At 51.7% G+C, this 19,659-nt stretch overlaps 1 protein-coding gene across 1 annotated transcript; it reads right to left on the bottom strand.

Annotated features, from left to right (window-relative positions):
* Window positions 1–4,839: 4,839 nt before the first annotated feature.
* On the bottom strand, window positions 4,840–17,621 carry C2H4orf54 (chromosome 2 C4orf54 homolog). The gene is given in 3 exon segments (XM_052774828.1): window positions 4,840–8,528; window positions 13,146–14,343; window positions 14,345–17,621. Coding segments are annotated over 2 exon segments (4,455 nt in total). The 5' UTR covers window positions 17,611–17,621; the 3' UTR covers window positions 4,840–8,528; window positions 13,146–13,154.
* Window positions 17,622–19,659: the final 2,038 nt, after the last annotated feature.

The following is a 19,659-nucleotide window of genomic DNA, read 5'->3' as shown; positions in this document are numbered from 1 at the left end:
CACTGTGAAAAAATTGTTTGGTTTTCAGTCTTGGTTTTTGCCCATTACCTTCTGGGTTGGGAAAGCCTCTCATTAGGGAGGGAATGGTGTTGATAAGGGCAAGAGGAACCATTTAATTCACCACCACCACATAGGAACCAGTAATATAAGTCGGACACCCACTTGTCCTGGGCTCCCCCTCTAGTCAGGAGACGGAGGTATCTCCAGAGGGTGGTGTAGACCCCAAGCAGGATGCACCACATGCGGGCGGTACCTGCCCAAATCCTCTGCCCAGAGGAGAGGCAAGACCTAGGCGCCCTTCTTCAGTGTGGACACTTACCAGAAATGAGTTAAGGCCAAAGCGATACCAACGCTGCTGGCAGTGACACCACCCGGTGAAATAACATGGCCAGCGCTGCCAGCAAAACTGCTCCTGATCCTCAGCCTTAAACACCCTCTCACTCCCCTGCCAAAGATTTTACACAACACCCCATCCCCAGGCATTCCTCCTCCCTCAACGAGGGGCACTTTCTCCTTCCTCCCTTCCAAACCTCCTCTCCTTCTCCCCAAACACAGTCCTCCTTCTTTCAGCCAGGCTCCCACAAAACTGTCTCTTCCCCTCAATATCCACACTCAAAGTCTGCACCCTCTATTTTGTAGACACCGCCTGATACCTCCGCTACTGTTTTAGGAACTGAAACCAAAGACAAGCTTTTACATTTGTTATTACTACTTGCTATTTGTGTCGTATAAAACAAAAATAAGATCAGAGCTAAGTATTCACGCACTTAGAAAGAGGCAGTCTCCTCCTGCAGTGATCTGACACCCTAAATATAGAAAGTGGACAAAGAGTGGCACAAAGAAATAGCTATCATCATCACTATTTCACCTGTAGAGAATTGAAATGTCAACAGATGACGACCTCAACTCCACATCCTAATTTGCATCAAGTCTGCCAGGCTCACCCATGACTTCACAACCCAAAATCAGAATAAAAAGGTTCTAGATAATGCAGTTTGTATCTGTATGATCTGTGTCTGGTATCAGCAATCCCACTGCAAGGCTTACCCCCTCTCAAATTTATCAAATCTAAGAACCTTCTCAATGTGTGCCGGTAAAATGGGGCCCTTTGGCACATAAAAATAAGGTAACATCAGTGCTCACTTTTCAAAAAGCATAACATAAAATATTTTCTGATTACAAAAAGATTCCAAAAAGACAATCTGGCTATTGCCAAGTATCTGGCCACCAACGTCAGGTGCACTTCTCTTTCAAGTGAAATGCGCAGGTCTGTTTAATATAAAATGTCAAGTCTCCCAGAGATCCTGATCTGTGTCTTTTTCTTTTTTATTTACTCATCAAGCCCTGGCATAGCTTGTTGAGGCAAATTGTGTGCCCATCTGTACTATTGAAAACCGGTCTTTCAGGATGGGACAACCAGCCTGTAAGGGCAATTTTGGGGCTTCCACAGCTTTGACAACATCCCATGAAACTAAATCACACAGAGCCTCTGAGGCCCACGCTGCTCCTTCAGAACTGATACGTGTCCTCGTGGATACCCCCTGGTATCGCAGCAATACACTCGCTTCTGAAGCTATCTGACCCTAACAGCTGGACATAATGGGGATTCCAGAAGGGGTTTAGTCCAACAGCTGGGCAATGGAAGGCCACGGCTTCCTTACGTGGGCTCCATAGCTACGGAAAAAACAAAACTGACAATCTGCTAAAAATAAGGTGAAATCAATACATTGCTTAAGCCTGCATTTGAAGTGAAAACACACTTAGGGTTACAACCAAAGCAAACACTATGAGCGTTTATCAAATCAGTGGGGATTAATCACAAATATGCAACATACAACTTTAATAGTGGCTACTATGCATACTTTTAAATAAGCAGCAATGGTAGCAATTAAACAATCATTCATATGTGAAGTTTAGAGAAACAAACAAATGCTCAGTCCTTTCTAATCAGAAGCCACAGAAAGAAAGTGCAATGATAATTCAGCTAAGTCCAAAAATCAACCCACTTGCAAAAGAGATTTTGAAACTTTCCCCTTAAACTTTCAAGGAGTGCTAATTTTTAAAGAGTATTTTTCATATACTCTTCAAAAAATATTCAAATTTCAAGATTCAGTTTCTCACTCCACTCCTAAACATATTCTGGTGCAGAAAGCACAGGGAAATATAAAGATCAATGGTTGGAAGGCAGACCTCCTCATGAGGTTATGAATTAAGCCATCAGTGCAGTACAGGTTAGCAGATATGGAGACTAAACATCATTATTTTTGTAACACTTGACCATAAATAACTGCTGGTAAAATGCATTCTTTCCTACCAATAATGGATACCAGCCAGAGCTGCATGGGTGTAAATCAGCATGATCTCAGAACAGCCTGCAATCACACTGACAGCATCTTCCTTTCCCTTTGTTAGTGGGAATAAGATCATAATTGTAATTATTTTACTTTTAATAAAATTAATTGATACTTGGTGAAAGGTGCTAGGGTTAACACACATGCAACAACTTGTAAAATACTTAGCCCAGATTTCCAGTGAATACATGTTAACTTATAAAGTCAACTCTGACTTATTGAGAGCATCTGGTAGAGAATTTGACTGGCTACACAGTGTAGAAGGAACTGCAGTCCTTAAGTACACATATGTTTTAGGAGTTACAAGCCCATATAATGCATGCTGCAATTGTAACTTAGAACACAGGAGGATTTGTCAAAAATAACAAAATAAACAGAAGTCCTGGCTGAGCAAGATTTTTAGCCACATTTTCAACTTGAACTGTGTGCCTTGTCCAGCAGAGGTCAACGGAAAGTGGGTCAGTGGCAGAGCTGGGCTGGCAGGCACTATTCTGCAGCATCAGGTTCGAATTTGGTAACTAGATGATAGGGCCCTCAAAAATAAAACAGCTGGATAGACTAGGGATACAGTTTGGATTTGGCAAGCAGATTACTTGTTCTCAATAGCAACAATCCAAGATGACGGCAATTCTAAAATAGGTGCTTTTTCTTTTTTTTTTTTAAGTGCTTTGTTTTATCCTGGATAGCTTGCTTAGATCTGACATCAGGAGATTATCTGCTTCTCATTTTGCTTTGTTCCCACTCCTTACAAAAAGTGCTGCATTTCTACCTTTTGGTCTTGTCATTCCTACCAGTGATGTTTTAAAGACTATTCAGAAACTCCTAAGATTTTCTCCACCAATCCTTGAAAATCCCAGACATATTTCATCTGACTTTTCAGTTTTATTTAAGGTATCATAAGAAACCCTCTCACTTTAATTTCAGTGGATTCTTTTAGCGTGATGCGATTTGCTGTTTGGACAAACACTGGCTGTGAGACTGGGCCCCTTAGGGAAAGGTTAGAGTTCATGTCTCTCAGCATATTTAGTTTTGACCTCTCTTTTGTAGAGGTTTCAGCTTAATATGTCCATCTGTCGTGAGAAACCAGCAGTGCTGTCAAGAGCTCGTTACAGAGGTCCACTGAAATCAGGCTCCAGGAGCTCTTCTTGGAGAAAAGTAAAGGAGCAGTTCCCACATGTGCCTGTTGACAACCCCAGGTCCCTTTGCAATTTCAGACTCCTCTAGTTCGAACAAAGTGATCTAAGGCCTTTCGCTCTGCTCTACACACCCACTATTAATTTGGTTCTGTTTTGGTCATCCTTTGATCTCCTGTGGTCACCCAGCTTGCTCCTGTTGAGCTAAGCCTGTGCGGCTGCACTCTCCACCAGTTCATTCCCCCTTTTCCCAATTCTTCCTTTCGCCATCTATTCTCATGCCTCTCTTAAGTCTTTTGGGTCTGCCAATTCATCCATTTGTATCTGTGTATCAGAATCACTAACCATAAACTGGCAGTGAAGCCACTGATGACAACTATTCTAAATGCAACACTAAGGGATACGTTTCAAAGAATCCAGAGAGAGAGAGAATGTCACAAACACCAAACCACTGTTTTACCAGCAAACTTGTGCTCCAGCAAAGTAGGAAGACTGTATAGCCATGTCTTGGAATGATACGGCAAATTCACAGTAGATGTCTTCATACTGTATTACTTGCAGATAAATAACGAGGTGAGAATCTCTTTTCCTTTAAGTACCTAGGGCACATGACTAAAAGGAAGATCATTATAATGTGCCCCTTACATACTGAAAACTGAGAAGTGAAAGAGTTCTTTTAAACTGCAAAATTAATCTTTTCGTTTTCAAGTCCATTTTGTGATTTTTCGGTGTTTGACTCGTGCTTTTTTAAACATTTGGACTTAACATCAGAAAGCTACTCAATCTCCATTAGGGTACAAGGAACACATGAAAGCAGCAAAAGGTTTTTCCTAGTAATAAATCAAGCAATACTGCTATCCACTAATAAAGTGATCCTATTTTTGATTGTATCACAATATTGGACAATGAAAATAACATAGAGAATGAACAGAAAAAAGTTATTCACCCCACCAACTGCTCTCTCTGAACACATTACAACAGACAAAGATGCAGCTCTTTGGATACCCAAACCCATATACCAGCCAAAGTTAGTCCACTGAAACTGGGGAGTTCTTTTTTCATTTACGTTATATCTGGGGGGGGGAATCAAAGAGAGTCAAATGAAGCAATGCCTCCAACTTCCCCTTTGTCCTAAGAGGGCAGAATAAACGGTGAGATCAAGTCAGAAAGAGATTTACAACATTGGGAGAAACTCAGGGAGACTCTGAGTGCGGGGTTTTGGATCTGCTCTCCAGTGAAATCTTTTCTTCTGTTACCATTTACATGTTGAACCAAGTAATGCCTCTGTTATCACTTGTTCTGCACAACAGCAAAGGTAACTTCGCAAACATATGACTAAGCAGGGAACTGCAGGCTTACTTGCAGTGTGTCTTTTACTGAAAAATACATTTTATTTATCATAACATTCAAAAAAACCCCAACATAATACAAATGCTAACTCATTCAGTTATGAACTTTGGTACTCAGTGGTTTCAGACAGTCCGTTCTCGCGTGGTCGTGACATACTGAAGCGTTCCCAACGTGCAACACGCTGCTAGTGCAATTCTCGGAGCAACTCCGCTGTCCTTCAATCCCAGGCTCATGGCATCCTGCAGTGGGATCACTTTGGGCTTCAGCTCCGCACTTGCCACAGTGTCATCTACGTTGAGAGCAGCTCAAAGAGTCCATTTCTCTCCAGTTATATATCTTCTTTTTTTATTTCCCCCCCCCAGGCAACAATCATCAACACAATGCGTTCACGGCATTTTCCCCTTTGCCTAATAGCCCACCGCTCTCTCATCAGACATACCGCCCACATCCTCTTAACAATCATTATCCTTACTTCACATTTGCACTTTTAAATATCTTTACACTGATAACCCACCCCTTTAAGAAAGGGAGGAAAAAGAAAAGAGAAAAAAAAAGAAAACAAAAACAAAAACAGAAAAAGGGAAAAAAAACCCACAAGCGTTTTTAAAGTATGTGTACTCAGGTAGCCACAAGTTACTGGTAATTTGTAAGCATAAGGAATGACACTTTGGCCATCAACACTAGAAAGTAAAGGTAGCTTTGAATGCAGACAAGGGAAAAAAAAAAGAAAACCCACACAACCCATAAACAGATTTTAAATCATTCACCAAGTGATTCACCAAGGATTAAATTTAACTGAGTGATGCCAACCCTGCTGCAAAAGAACACAACAACATTCGTGCATCACTCCAGTCCCGCTCAAACTTTTAATTGGATCCTACCTAAAACGCGTGGAAGTGGCTGGCTGGCTGTTGCAGACGCCGAACCCTGACGGCAGGGCTGGGAGGGAACTCGAGTAATGCACAGGATTTTGCCCTGCTTTGCACACAGGGTGAATTTCAGCTGTAACATACTAGGACTGCACTGTGAAACATATAATACTAGCAGCTTGTGAACCCTGACACGGAGGGCTTGACTCTAATCCAAGATATGTGGTTACACATCACCCCATCGGCTGGAGAAATTCACCACTGGGTATTCATGGAGGAGCACCATATTACTGGATTTTTTTCTGGCGACCTTTCCTGGCATTATCTGCTGGGTCCGGCTAGACTCAAGCCCAGAGCTCCAGTTTTATATGTATAAAGTGACGAACCCGGGACTCGGGTCTGCAAGGCACTCAGCGCTCTGAGCCAAGTTCAGCAAAGCGTTATGTTGATGGGTGAAAAAAAAAAGATTGTGCTTCCACCGAAGTTCCATGGAATCTGCTTAGATATTTGGAGATACATGTGAAGGCTTTGCTGGACTGGGTCTGCGAAGCGAAGCTCCTTGCAAAACTGACCCCTTGATGCAAACATGGAGTCTCTTTAGTAATAGACAAAATTAAGCAAACACTGTTTGACATTAGGATTGACACATTCCACTGAAGAAATCTCCCCTGAGAAAATAAATAGCTACTGGTATTGCCTCATTTCATTGCTTTCGTCTCCACAGGCAGTTAAAAAAAACCCTGTAAAATTTTCCTCCAACAAATACATGTTGAAATCCTGGGCACTTGTTTTCTACGCATTTTTTTCCTTTCAAGTACACCGGGTGAAACTGTAAACCCTGAGTTTGTGTGTGCAAACCTGTATCTTGTAAACTGCAACGTGAAACTTTGCTCTAAGCACCAATATAGGAAAAGAGAGGACAGAAACATTTTTAAACACGGATGCTAGTATTATAATGTACGTACTGTACACGTGTATGTCACAGTGGACGATCTACTCTGGTACCTGCACTGTCCTGCAGTCCGAAGTACTGTTTTGTTTAACACCGATACTCCAGTCGTAACGTCTACAGACTTATCAGTCATGAAAATGGTGAAGAAACATTCATTTTCTTTAAGAGGCATTCAGCCCTAATCCCAGTAGGAAGTTCAAGCTTTTAACAGTAGAGCGTACAACCGAAGAGCACGGGCATTAAGCTTACATGCTATATGCTCTAGCTGGGCATGCCAAGCTCTTTAAAAAGGGTTAGAATAATATTTTTTCATTGGATTTCCACAACAATGAAGATAAATGAGAAGATACGTGTTAAATCACTCACTATCTGTATACTTGCAGTGCATTTCATCCTGAGGGCAATTTCAATTTCTGCCTGTAAACAAGTAAGTTGCACTGAAATACAATCTCACATATATGGTTAAAGACAGTTGTAGCTGAGTTTTCTGTATCTTGTGAGTTAGGAAAATGAAAACCTGGGGCTTTCTTTAAGAATAGAAAACACTGAAACTTCCTTAGCAGCAGGAAGTCTTGCGAACAGGCACAGGAAAATCCTGCCTGTGCGAAAATGCTTAAGTACAGACTTTTGGGTTTTGCATTTGGATTTTAAATTTCCAACCTGTTACTTCAAGAAAGCTTTATCCTAAATAATTTAGGCTTGATCTTACATTTATTGGCTTCCCAAAGTGCTTCGCTGAACTGAAATTTTGGGCAGGGATCACGCTATTGTGATTTAGTTTTACTGCCATGATAACAATTCTCTTTGCTGAGACAAACTGGTTGCTGGCAACAAAAGAATCAGTTTAAGCAGAGTGCGACATATGGACATATATATATCACTGCATTTTGAGTAATCTTATTTTATATTTTCTTGTTCAAAACAGAAATGTTTTCTTAGCAAATACAGATAGCGTGGATGTAGCCCTCAGATAAACCTGCCAAACAACAGCTAAAGAAATGACTACATACTATTGGGACTGTAACATTAAAAAGCTCCTCTCACAGGGGAATCACTAGGATTATGTTTTCAGAATTGTTGCAATTTAAGGAAGAACAGACTGCAGTCTTAAAGAAAAATAAATGCTGTCCTCTCCTTTAGAACCAGGATCTAAAAATACTACATTCAATTTCTGGCTTTCCAGTATTTAAACACTGTCATAATTAAGGCAGCTTGTGATGTTCAACACCGTACAGAGGAGCAAACAAAAAATGAAAGCAATCAAATGTGTTTTCTGACATTTACACAATCTGTTTTGAACCATGCCAAAAAATGAACACTAAAATCCTAACACTACAGACCTCTCCGTTTGCAGTTCCAAGTGCAAAAGTACAGAGTACAAAATAGACATCTGATCGCAAATTCTCACCAAAACCTATGGGGAAGACCCTCATTTACTGCAATGGGAGAGAGCTGAGTGCTTTATTTTTTTTAAAAAGTTGCAGGGCTGCACTGAATCATCACAACACGTTCCAGGGACCTGGACTAAGCTGTGCATCGATCTACACTGAAACACCCTGCATTTCACAAACAGCTGTAGTGGCGCTGCTGCTGCTAGCCACCAGCACAGAGGCAACACCTAAAGCCTGCAGGTTGGCTTCAAAACAAAAACAACTTTGCAGAAAATAATGCAGTAATTTAGTGTTGCTTGCATAATTAGATGTATGCGTACTCCAAAACTGGGGGGTATTTAGGAGAAAACAAGAAACTTACACGCTTGTTTTGTATGATGAAGCAAAAAAATGAGAAAACTGTAGAAGCAGTTTTTAGGATGAATGTTTAGAGTTACCAAGTGTTTTTCAGATTAAAGGAGCGTGGTTCTTCTTCCTTCTCCCTGTAAAAAAAAAAAAAAAGATAAAAGCATCATTAATAAGTATATTGTTAGAGAGCTGCCACAAGCATTTGAGCAATCTTTACTACTCCAGAGAAGTGCACAATATCTCCTTCGTTGCCACGCTATTCTTGCTACTAATTTCCTAAGCTAGTGCCAAGAATCGGACAACAGCACCTGACTTTTTAAACTGAGTCAGTGGCTGGGCAGCCTTATTTTTTGAGCAGAACTGATCTTTGCTGCTCAAGGTGTGAAACGTGCGGTGCCTTACAACCCCGCGGTTCCCTGCGGACTGGTCCTGGGGAACCCCACGCACATAGGTAGAAAGAGGGCAAAGCGATCCATCTGGGATTTAAGCGATCCACCTGCTTAAGTTAAAGACCTGAGCACTTTACTTACCAACACAGCATCCAGCATGGCATACGTAAGCAAAAGTGAAACAACCCGTAATCATGTGCTCCAAGATTTGTGGAGTTAAGACTTAAATACTGGCTCAAGAAAGCATCCCGGGCAAGAAGAGTCATTAAGCTCACCGTTAACTTTTATTGGTATCAAGGTCAAGCACTGTTTAAATGTTTCCTAAGTAGCTATGGATTTGAGCACAAGCTCATGCTTATTTCCCTTGTAGACTGATTTACTAGATCAAATGCTGAAGCCCTTTTAGTTCTTGGAATATTCCTCCTGTATTTCCCACTAAAATTGGATGGATGCTTTACTAAATTCTCAGCGAAGGCATCAGCAGAAGTAAATCCTATGTACTGTATATTTCACTGTAAGTTGACTTCTTGACTTAATAGACTATACATTCTGCTGAATAGGGCACAACTAAAACAGAGTTTAAAAATATCAAGTCATGAGCCTTTAAAAAAATCTTTCGTATATGCTATCCACACAAAATTAATTTGTAAAGGCAGGCATAGATTTTCTGATGGCAGGTAGGAAGAAACACAACTAATAAGTATATTTGCATACTTTGGTGACAGAACTGCTCGCGTTTGACTTAGCCTACTTTCACCACAAAAATAAACACCCCATGTATTCCTGTAACTCTAAGGTGGCTTCAGTTTAGGCACATGTTTGAAAGAGCAAGGAAAAATACCCTTCTAATATTGGCAGTACCATTTACTACAGCTACTTTCTACTTTGCTACATGTTATTTTCTCATTTATTTACCTAACACAATGCAGAAACTCCCCAGAATATAATGTGGGAATAGTTACAAAAGTTCAAAACACATTTTCAGTCCTTCAGGCTGGGAATGAGCTCCCTTCAGTCAGTCCACTCACTACAGGTCAGTGCTGTCTAGGTTCGGATGCAGACAGATTGGTAAGTTCACTAGAACTGAAAATTAGCATCCTTTTTTTCCCATATGAAGGAAAGTTTACTAGAACTGAAAATTAGCATCATTTTTTTTCCCATATGAAGGAAGAAGTGCAGCAGGCAAGAACTATGTTGCCAAAAGCTCACAAACTACTGTGAGTGAAGAAGAGGAGGGAGAAAAGTGACCTCATGATATCTCTCAGAAACATGTAAATAGTCTCTAATACTTGCTGTCTATCAAAAATATAAGAATTGTTGAGAAACGGCATCTTGGATTTTGCCAGAATCCAAATTGATAGGATCCATTCTATCCCACTGATTATGCAGAAAAGAGCACCAGCCAGAGAAAGAAGTGCTGGAAGAGCAGTGGATGTGCAGAGGATTTGGTACCAACAGTGCCATGAGCACCTCACCACCACCACCAAAGCTTCAGGTCAGCTATATCACGCAGATCTCCAAGAGGTGACAGAGACCAAGATGGAGCAGTCCTTGAGATGGTGACACAGTTTGTGAATGAAGACAAGAAAAAAATAAGAGTAAAGAAGGGAGGAAGACACATGTGCAGCGCAGAAAGAAATACAGGAGTGGAAAGAAAGAGCATTCATTCAGCTTATTTTGGCTAGTAAAGAAAAGGGACCTGAAAGGACAGTATTTTATTCAAACCCCATGCTCATGTGATGAAATTTGCCTGTTTTAAAATCCATTTTAGGATCTGCACAGCATTGCTGCAATCAAAAAAACCCCTGATCCGATGTGAAAGCAATTGGAATGAAAAAATGATCAACGGTGCACCCTCCGATTCATATGAAATTATGCTCCCGTTCTTGTTAGGGGAAAAATACTACCCCAAACAAATGTGTTTAATTAGGAAGAGAAAGGCAAAAGAGATACAAGAAAAGAAGGGGAAACAAAAAAAAGCAGATAATAAAGGCAAGAAGAAGAGAAAAAATTATCCACAGGGACATGAAGGTTACGTAGGTGAATGAAAATGGTGAGTGGGTACAAGGACAGAACAGAATAACAGGAAAGAGGCTATAGATGCGATTCCCCTCTGGCATATACCTTGTTTTCCACTCAGAGCTCTATGAATAACCAAAGTCTAATGACAAGCTAAACGTGTCTTGCAGCATGCAATTAAAACGATTTGTTTTACTGACTTTTGGAACAGCTCGAGAACAAAAAAACACACCGCATCTGTTAAACAGCAGCAGGACACCTACCTCAGCAGGTCTGGGACGGCAGGGAGGGGGCATCCCTGTCTGTATTAGACAACATGCATCTTGGCATCATTAACGGTAAAAGGCAAAAGTCTTCAAACTGCTGAATGACCTTCTGTAACGAGTACGCAAATTTTTGCATCACCCGCCTGTTGGGGCAGCTTTCACACACCTGTCTCGCAACGGTAGAGCTCCAACATAACACAAAAAAGCAGAGCATTGATGCGGTTATTAATTTCACCGAGAAAGAGCAATTTGCCGAGAGCGTCACCTGCCTCAGTGATACACCAGGCATTCCAGGCAAGCTAGCTGCATGACACGGGAGGATAATCCCCTGGGAAACGAGGGACAAATCACAGGAAATAGCAGGAAATAGGGTGGGTTTTACTTTTAAACAGCGATGTAAGAAAAGCTAGAGCTTTTTGTTTAAATAGCTGCTGTAAGATAGAAATACATGTACTATAGAACACACCTTTTCAAAAACAGCAAGTCCCTAAACTGAAATCTAACAAATTCCTTGTGCTAGCAGCCTGAATTCAGCCTACAGACGAAACAGAAAAAATCAAATACCTTTTGCCATTTTATGTAGATACTCTGTCAAGAGTTTACTGACAAGATAACTCGAGTACAGCAGAGCTCAACCTAAATTGGTACTTTTGCCCGAGTGACCCCATAAGGGCCAATGAAAACAACCTCATTTATATCCAGGATAAAAGAATGGCACTTGCAAGATAAAATATTTACAAGCAGAGAAGTGTATAAATCATTTCAGTAAGGTTTCATTCAACAAGTAATCTACTATGCAGTAGTAGATGATGCAAACTAAAAGAACTACAGAAGCAAAAAAAGATAAGCCAAACGCTGGAAGAAAAAATTTACCCTCAAGCACGCGACTGACAAAACGCGGCACAAACTGCTGACAAACCCAAACCTCTGACTGTTGCCTATGTTTCTCTTTGCCTCTTGATAAACACCAAGAACAAACCCCGTGAGTCTTCGGTAAGCCACGAAAGACTTTGGTAGCTCTGCCCAGTACTGCACTTGATAAAGATGAGCCGCGTCTTTTAATGCAAGAGGCAAAAAGAGCAGTGACACCCATCCCAAAGGCACTTTCTTAATATTTCAGGTATTTTAAAACGAAATATCATAGTTCTTTGGTTATTTTGCGCAAGACATCCTGCACCCTGGTTTCGACACGTGCCGTACGCCCAGTCCGTGCCCTCCTCCTTGCTCCGGAACAGGCACTCAACGCCCCTGCACACGCATCCCCCGATTTGGAGGCTGGCCTGGGTTACAGCCCTAGGTAACCGGACACTGGTGGGACTGCGGCGGGCCAAGCTCCGAGTAGCCGTGCGAAATCGTGATTTGTAGCAGTGCCCGCGGGCTCCGCTGGAGCCCTCCTGCAGTGCAGGCAGCTGTGGGCACCCCTGCCGGCAGCCCCATGGCACTGGGGGAGCACACCCGGCTCTACCCCACGTATCCCTCTCCCTCATCCCGCTAACAAGCAGCACCCGAAATAAGGGTTTGCCTCCATCAGACCCCTCTCCCGCTCTTCCCGAGGACAAGGAGAAACAGGGGCTCAGGGTAGAGAGACGGGCGCTCGCCTCCCCTTGGGAGGAAGAGGCGAGACGTGAGAAAGGGAGGGATGCGCCACTGAGGCGGAGGGGCCGTTTCAAGGCTAGCAAGGTGGGTCCAGAGGTGCCCAGCCGCGCTCCCCTCCCCAGGAGCAAGGGGACCCCACTGAGACAGGTCCGTCCCCCCCCCAGCCACGGGGCTGCACAAATACAGGCTGCGTGATGAGCAACTATGGCGTGCTTCTAATGAAACCGCCTCCGGGCCAAATAAAATCAGGTATTTACCTGCTCTGAGGGCTACCGAACTGCATTGGCGGGTGCGTGTAACCTTTGCGTTTCTATCTTATGCCTCTATCTTAAGTCCTGGCGAGGGCCCGCCTGCGGACCCCGGGCCCGTTACTTACCCGCCTCGAGGAGAAGCTGTGGCACAGCTCTCGTTTGGCGGGCAACTCGGTGGGCCCTTAACCGTCACTGGCGACCACCAGGCCTAACGGCCTGCACCCACTCACCCGCGCTCTTCACCGGTGCTCCACCACGAAGCGCATGGTGGTGCCGTCGAAGGAGGGCGGCGCGACGATCCGTGGGCCGGTGGCTGGTGCCGTGATGCTGATGACCGGCTTCGCCTCGGTTGCCCCGCGCCGCGGCGGCGGCGGGCCCTTGCCGGTAGCCACGTAGTAGGGGCTCTCGGTGAAAGCCACCTCTGCCGCTGCCGGGCTGCCAGGCTCGGCCGGGGTGCTGGCATCGCTGCCCGGGTGGGATAGCGGGCGCGGCAGGGTGCCGGCAGGCAGCATGGCAGCGGCGGGCAGGAGGCCGGGGTAGAGCATGTACGTGGCGCCATAGGCCCCGGCGTTGAGGGCCAGGGGTGAGAGGGGCAGCGGGATGGGGGCGACGGCCGGCTGCTGGGGCACCGGCACCTCCACGTACTGCCCGGTCTCGGGGTCGAAGAGGCGCCGCTTGAGGGGCTGCTGCACCGGCGCGTCCACCAGGTAGTACTGCCCGGTGCTCACGTCCAGCAGCACCTTGCGCTGCGTCTGCGGGAAGGGCTCGGCCGCCGTCGCCGCGGCGGGCACGGAGGGCGAGAAGCAGAGCAGCGGCGGCGGCGCGGCGCCGGGCAGGGCGGCGAAGGGCAGCGGCGGGCGGTAGAGGGCGGCGGGCGGACCCTCGGCGGGCGGCGGGGCGGCGGCGGCGGCGGCGGGGGGAGGCTCCTCGGCGGGCGGGGGTCCGGGGCTGCCGGCCCGCTTGGCGGTGCCGAAGGGCTGCGGGCTGCACAGCGCCGCCGCCGCCGCCGCCGCGGCCGCCACCGGGCTGGGGCGGACGCCGCCGCCCGCCCCCGCCGCCGGCACCGGCGGGGGCGGGGAGCCGGGCTCGGCGGCCGCCTTCAGCGGCAGGGCCAGGTAGTTCCCGCAGTCCGGGCCGCGCTCCCCGTCGCCGCCGGCCGCAGGCAGCCGGGGGCAGCGCGGCGCCACCTGGCCCCGCAGGCCGCCCTCGGAGGGGGGCTTGCCCGGCGCGGGGGCTCCGGCTCCGGCTCCTCCGGCTCCGCGGAGGGTGAGGAGGGCGCGGGGGGCGGCGGGGGGCTCGGCGCGGGGGGGCGGCGGGCCGCGCTGCCGCTGCCGGGCCAGGCTCTCGAAGGCGGCCGCCTTGGCCGAGACCTTGTCGGCGGCGTTGTTGGAGGGGCGGCGGGGCAGCCGCTCGCTGCCCGGCCCCTTGCCCGACGGCTCCTCCGTCTTATCGGCCGGCGGCGGCGCGGGGGGAGCGGCGGCGGCGGGGGGGGGTCGGCCGGGTGCCGGCGCCCCTCTCCTGGCTGGCGATGAGGGAGAGGACGTGGCTGTCGGTGATGGGCAGCGGGTCGCTCTTGCGCTTCCACTCGCGTTTGTTGAAGCTGTACAGCTCCTCCATGCTCCGCACCGCCGCCGTCAGCTTCTCCAGCGCGTTTTGCACCGGCGCCGCCTTGCCCTCCTCCCGCGGGTCCTCCTCCGGCCCCCGGCCCCTCTCGGCGGGCGGCGGCGGGGGCTGGTGCCGCCAGGGCGCGGTGGATTTGGAGACGATCTTCAGCACGGCCGGCTGGCGCGGGTCGCTCTTGTTGGGAGCGATGGTGGCCACCGGCAGCCTCCCCGAGGTGCGGTGCACCAGGACGGTGCCCTCCGGGGGACAGGCCGGCGCCCTACCCCCTGCCTTGGCCCCCGCCTCGCTGGGCTTGGTGCCGGTGTGGCCGACCGCCTGGCAGGTGATGACCACGGGGGAGAGGGACCTGGGGACGCCGGCGATGACCAGCTGCTGCCGGGGCTTCTGCTCCGGGCCGCCCTGGTCGGAGGCGACGCTGCCCTTGTCGCTGCTGTTATCCCCCGAGTCGCAGCTGTAGGAGCTTTTGATCAGCTTCCGCACGTCCCGCACCTGGTGGAGGGGCCCCTGGGCTCTGTGCTTGCCGTCCCTCACGTCGCGCACCAGGAACTGCGGCACCTTGTCGGGGCCGTCGCCGGCCTTGGGCGGCTTGGGCTGCTGGCCCCTGCCCTCCTCCGGCGGCCGGCCCGCGATCTGCGGCGTCAGCAGCTGCGCGATGCTGAACGCGGCGTCCCGGGGTTGCTGCAGGCTGCCCAGGCTGATCTTGATCTCGGGGGCTTTGGGCTTGGCGGCGGGGGGCGAGGAGGAGGCGGCGGCGGCGGCGGCGGAGCACTTGGTCGCCCGCTTGGCGGGCTCCTTCTCCCGGGGGGTGTGCTGGATGGCGGGGACAAACAGGCGGGACATCTTGGTGGACTTGCCGGCAGAGATCTCGCCCAGGTCGGCCCGCCAGTCGTGCCTGGCGGAGAGCTTCAGCTTGCCGACGGGGGCCCGCTCCTCCTTCCTTTCCGCCTCCCGCTCCTTCCAGGACCTGAAGGCGCTGTTCTGGCTGCGGAGGAAGGTGGCCTTGATGGCCTCCGAGGCGCTGCGCTTCACCTCGCACAGCTCCTCCGACAGCGCCCGGTCCAGGCTGCGGCTGCCCTCGCGGGGCGTCGACGCCTTGGAGGCCGGCGACCGGCCCCCGCCGCCCTCGCCCGCTTCCTCCGCCGTCGCCGCGGTGCAGTCGGAGCCGCCCTCCGAGTGCCGGGAGCTCTGCCGCTGCACGCCGCCCTCCCGCTGCCGCTCCCGGCCGGCGCCGGCGGGCTCGGGCTCCCGGCCGGCGCCCGGCCCGCTGTAGGAGGTGTCGGTGATCTCGCCCCGCTCCATCTTGAACTCGTGCTCCAACTGCATCTTCTTGGAGATGACGTTTTTGAGGAGGCTGGAGGCGAACTTGGACTTCTTGCTGGAGCCCCCCCCGCCGCCGCCGCCGCCGCCCTCCGCCGCCGGCGGCTCCCCGGCCCCGGGGGGCGGCCCGGCCCCGGGGGCATCGCCGAGGTCCAGCAGGGTCACCACCCGGGAGCCCGCCCTCAGCCGCCGCGGCGCCTCGACGTGGGCGATCTCCCCGTCGAGCTTGCTGACCACGAACTCGAGTGCTTTGGTCTGCGACCGGCCGGAGCGCAGCAGGCTGGGCTCGGCTCTCGGCCCCAGGCTGCCGCACTTGAGGTCCAGGTAGGTGGACCAGCGGTTGATGCCCAGGGCATTGTCGGGCAGGGAGGCGGAGGAGGCGCGGGAGCCGGGGTGCAGGGTGTCGAAGTAGGGGTACGCCAGGCTGCGGAAAGCCCTGGCCGTCAGGTTTCGCACTTCTTTGTCGGCATCGTCCAGCTCGCTGACGGCGCTGGAGGCGCCGCTCGAGTGCTCCCCCGCCCTGCCGGCCCCGCACCGGGTCTGCAGCCGCGCGGGGACGGCGATGAATTTTTTCGCGTGGTCGCGGACCGCGTCCGGTTTTAAACTCGCGTCGCGTTCCGGAGCCGCGGGGACGCGGAGGCTCATGTCGCCTTCATGCTTGGCAGCGTAAATAGCGTTTTGCTTTCCGCGCACGTTGCTAGACTCATTTATAGCCCGGGAAGCGGCTTTGATTGATAGGAGAAGCTGGGCGGCCGGGCTCCCGCCGGGGCGGCCGGGCCGCTTGGACCGGCTTTCCCCCGAGCTGGCGCGCTTCTCCCCGCCGGGGGTGTCGTGTTCGGAGGTGAGGCTGACGATCTCGGTGCTGCTGGTGTTGTCGATGCTGTCCGTCTGGTTGTTGGGGTCGCTGGTGGTCGTGCTGAGGTAGCAGCTATTCTCCTCCTCCTCCTCCTCCTCCGTCGGCGTGTCCCCGGGAGTCTCGTCGCTCCCGAAGGAGGCGTAGTCCACGAAGGAGTAGATCACGTTGTTGTCCTCGAAGTCCCAGCGGGCGGCCAGCCCCGCGTCGAAGTCCATGTCGTGGTCCACCTCGCTCAGCTGGATCTCCTGCGTGCTGATATAGTGCGCCTCGTCGCGCCCGCCGCCGGGGGGGACGGCCGGGGGGGCCGCCCCGCGCCCCGCGTCCTCGTCCTCCTCGCTTTCGTAGCCGAAGGAGGACGAGGAGGTTTTGCCCTCCGTCGACACCGGCTCGCCCGTCGCGGGAAAGCCGTCCGCCTTGGCCACCGGCGAAGGGCAGGAGGAGGAGGAGGACTCCAGGCAGCCCCCCGCCTCCGGCGGCCCGCCGCTCCCCGCCGTCCCCCCGGAGCCGGGACCGGGGCCGGAGCCGGAGTCGGCGCCGCATCCCGCCGCAGCCGCCGCGCCCGGGCGAGGCGGGCGATCCCGCCCGCGGTCCGAGGATGCTGGCCCCGCGGCCCCTCCCGGCGGCCCGCCGCTCGCCGAGCCGCCAACATCCCCGGTCCCGCCGGCTCCGCTTTCCGGTGCGGGACCGCCCGCTCGCTCCGCGACGCCGGCCGGGGCCAGCTCGGGGGGCTGGCGGCTCGCCTCCGGCCCCCGCGGCGAGCCGCGGATCTCCACGTACGCCGCCGCCGCCGCCTCCTCCTCCTCCTCCTCGATGGCCGCCTCCGGGCTCGGGCCCCGTCCCGCCGCCGCGCCCTCGGGGCCGGCTGGGGGCCCGGCGGGCGACTGGCCGGCCGCGTCCATGCCGGGGCCGTTGGGGCGCGGCAGTGGCCCGAGGGGGCGGGCAGGCACGTGCCGGCAGGGACGGGCAGCGCTGCGGGGACGGGGGGGGGGCAACGGGGCCGCCCACCCCCTGCCCTGCCCTGCCCTCCCCTTCCCTTCCCTTCCCTCCTCCCCCCCCCCGCCGGCTCCCGGCCCGGGCCGGCATCACCGCCGGGGGGCGGAGGGGTCGGGCCGGGCGCGGCTGCCCCCGCACCGGCAGCCAGCCGCCGGACGGCGGAGGCTCGCTTGGTCACCGGGCGGGGGGGGGGGGGAGGTGGGGGTCGCCCCGCGGGGGGGTCCCGGGACGGGCCCAGGTCGCTCCGGCTGTTTCCGAGGTGGGCGTCACTTGGCCGGTCCCAGGCGCGGACTATACATAGAGCCGGCGTCACTTACGCCGGTTGAACAAAATCCTATTTTAAACGTCTGGGTTTGCCGGAATAAAAGCGCCCGGGCAGCCCTCGGAAGGGGAGAGCCGCCCCGGTCTCCAAAGATGCTGCCCGGCTTCCCGGCGGCACCGGCTGGAAGAGGCAGCTCTCAGGGCACCGGCTGAGCACGCAGGCTTGCCTACACCAAGTGCACCCTCGTCCCACACGCAGCAGTGCTTAAACGGCTTTTTTCTTCCTTAAACTACTTCCCCACACCCCGCGTCCCCGCTCGCAGAGGGTGTGTTGCAGAGGGTGTGTTGCAGAGGGGCATCCCGTGTGTGCCGGCCTGGCCCTGCGCCTTCGCCACGGTCCAGAGAGCTGCCGGCCAGGGGACCCAAGCTGCCTTTTTCCAGGGAACGACAGTTTAGGCATAACCAGCACCTAAGACCTATTAATAGGCATTCCTATGGCACGCCTGACCTTTGGTGGCTGTGAGGGCTTTACTGAGCGGTCCCCAAGATGACACACCAAAAATCACTCCAGAGCCACGGGAAGAAAAGGCAAGCTGTTCAACACTGGGGAGGGGAAACAGAGGAAGAGAGCAACGGTGAGGAGCAGCCCTCAGGGATACAATGCAGATAACAGCCTAAATTTACAGCTTAAAAAGCAAATAAACACCCGCACTCTTAGGTGAGGAAGCTGGCGTTGAGCTGGTGACATCAGCCATTAGGTAGGGGAGGGCGGTGGAAACCCCCAAAGCAAGTACCAGGATCTGTGCCCCTACAGCTGCATGCACTGGCATGAAGGGCACAGTGTGCAGCTCTGCCAGGGATGCCGCAGGGATGCAGGGACCCAGAGGCGAAGCAGACGCCATCCCAGACCTCTCCCCAGCACCGTCCACATTAAAACAAGGGTTTGCCAGTGCTCCCAGCTCCTCACCCCACCCCATCGCCAGGCTGCTCTGCTGCCATCCTTCCCGTGGGGTTGCAGTGTTCCCACTGCCTCCAGGAAAAGTGCCTCCCTCCTTTAATGGACACAAGTGGCAGCTCGTGAGGGTCTGTGCAGCAATGGCAGGTTTGATACCCCGTTTTGGATAAGGGTCTCTTTGCTGCCTGGAGGAAAACAAGTGAGGTGGCTCCAGCTCTTAGTACCCTACATAAATACATGGTAGTTTCTTAGGCTACAGACTGACAGCATGAAAACTATTGCTGAAGCAAAAGGTGGTATTTTAACAAAGACACATCCTTCAAACTCGGAGGGTTTGGAGCAAGTCAGGTCATGCACGGTGAGGCTCTCCCCATGCAGCAGGGATGACTGGTTCCCATTGCTGCTGAGGCTGTCCTGCCTCCACTGTGCTTTTAATGAGAAACTGGGCACCGGCTCTCAGGACTACTAGGCTTACCCAGCCTTACTCTTTCCTTAGGCCAGATTCATGTAGATTCAACTGCCCTTGTACACGCAACAACTGTGCAGTCCTCCACAGAGCTGTGGTAAACAGCATCAGCATTCCCTAAACACAACTTCACCAGGTTTTGTGTCCCCTCCACACACATTTTAGACTTGCTCCTCTGTCCCAAGCAGCCATAACAAAACCATGACATAACTAGAGAATGACAGTATTTTAGCACCTTATTAAAGAGACATCTTGGTTTTAATTGTGTCGTGG

Source organism: Harpia harpyja, chromosome 2 (genome assembly GCF_026419915.1).
Source record: "Harpia harpyja isolate bHarHar1 chromosome 2, bHarHar1 primary haplotype, whole genome shotgun sequence".
NCBI classification, from domain to species: Eukaryota; Metazoa; Chordata; class Aves; order Accipitriformes; family Accipitridae; genus Harpia; species Harpia harpyja.
The sequence above is the reverse complement of the archived record's forward strand: the minus strand, read 5'-3'. Positions and strand labels throughout refer to the sequence as shown.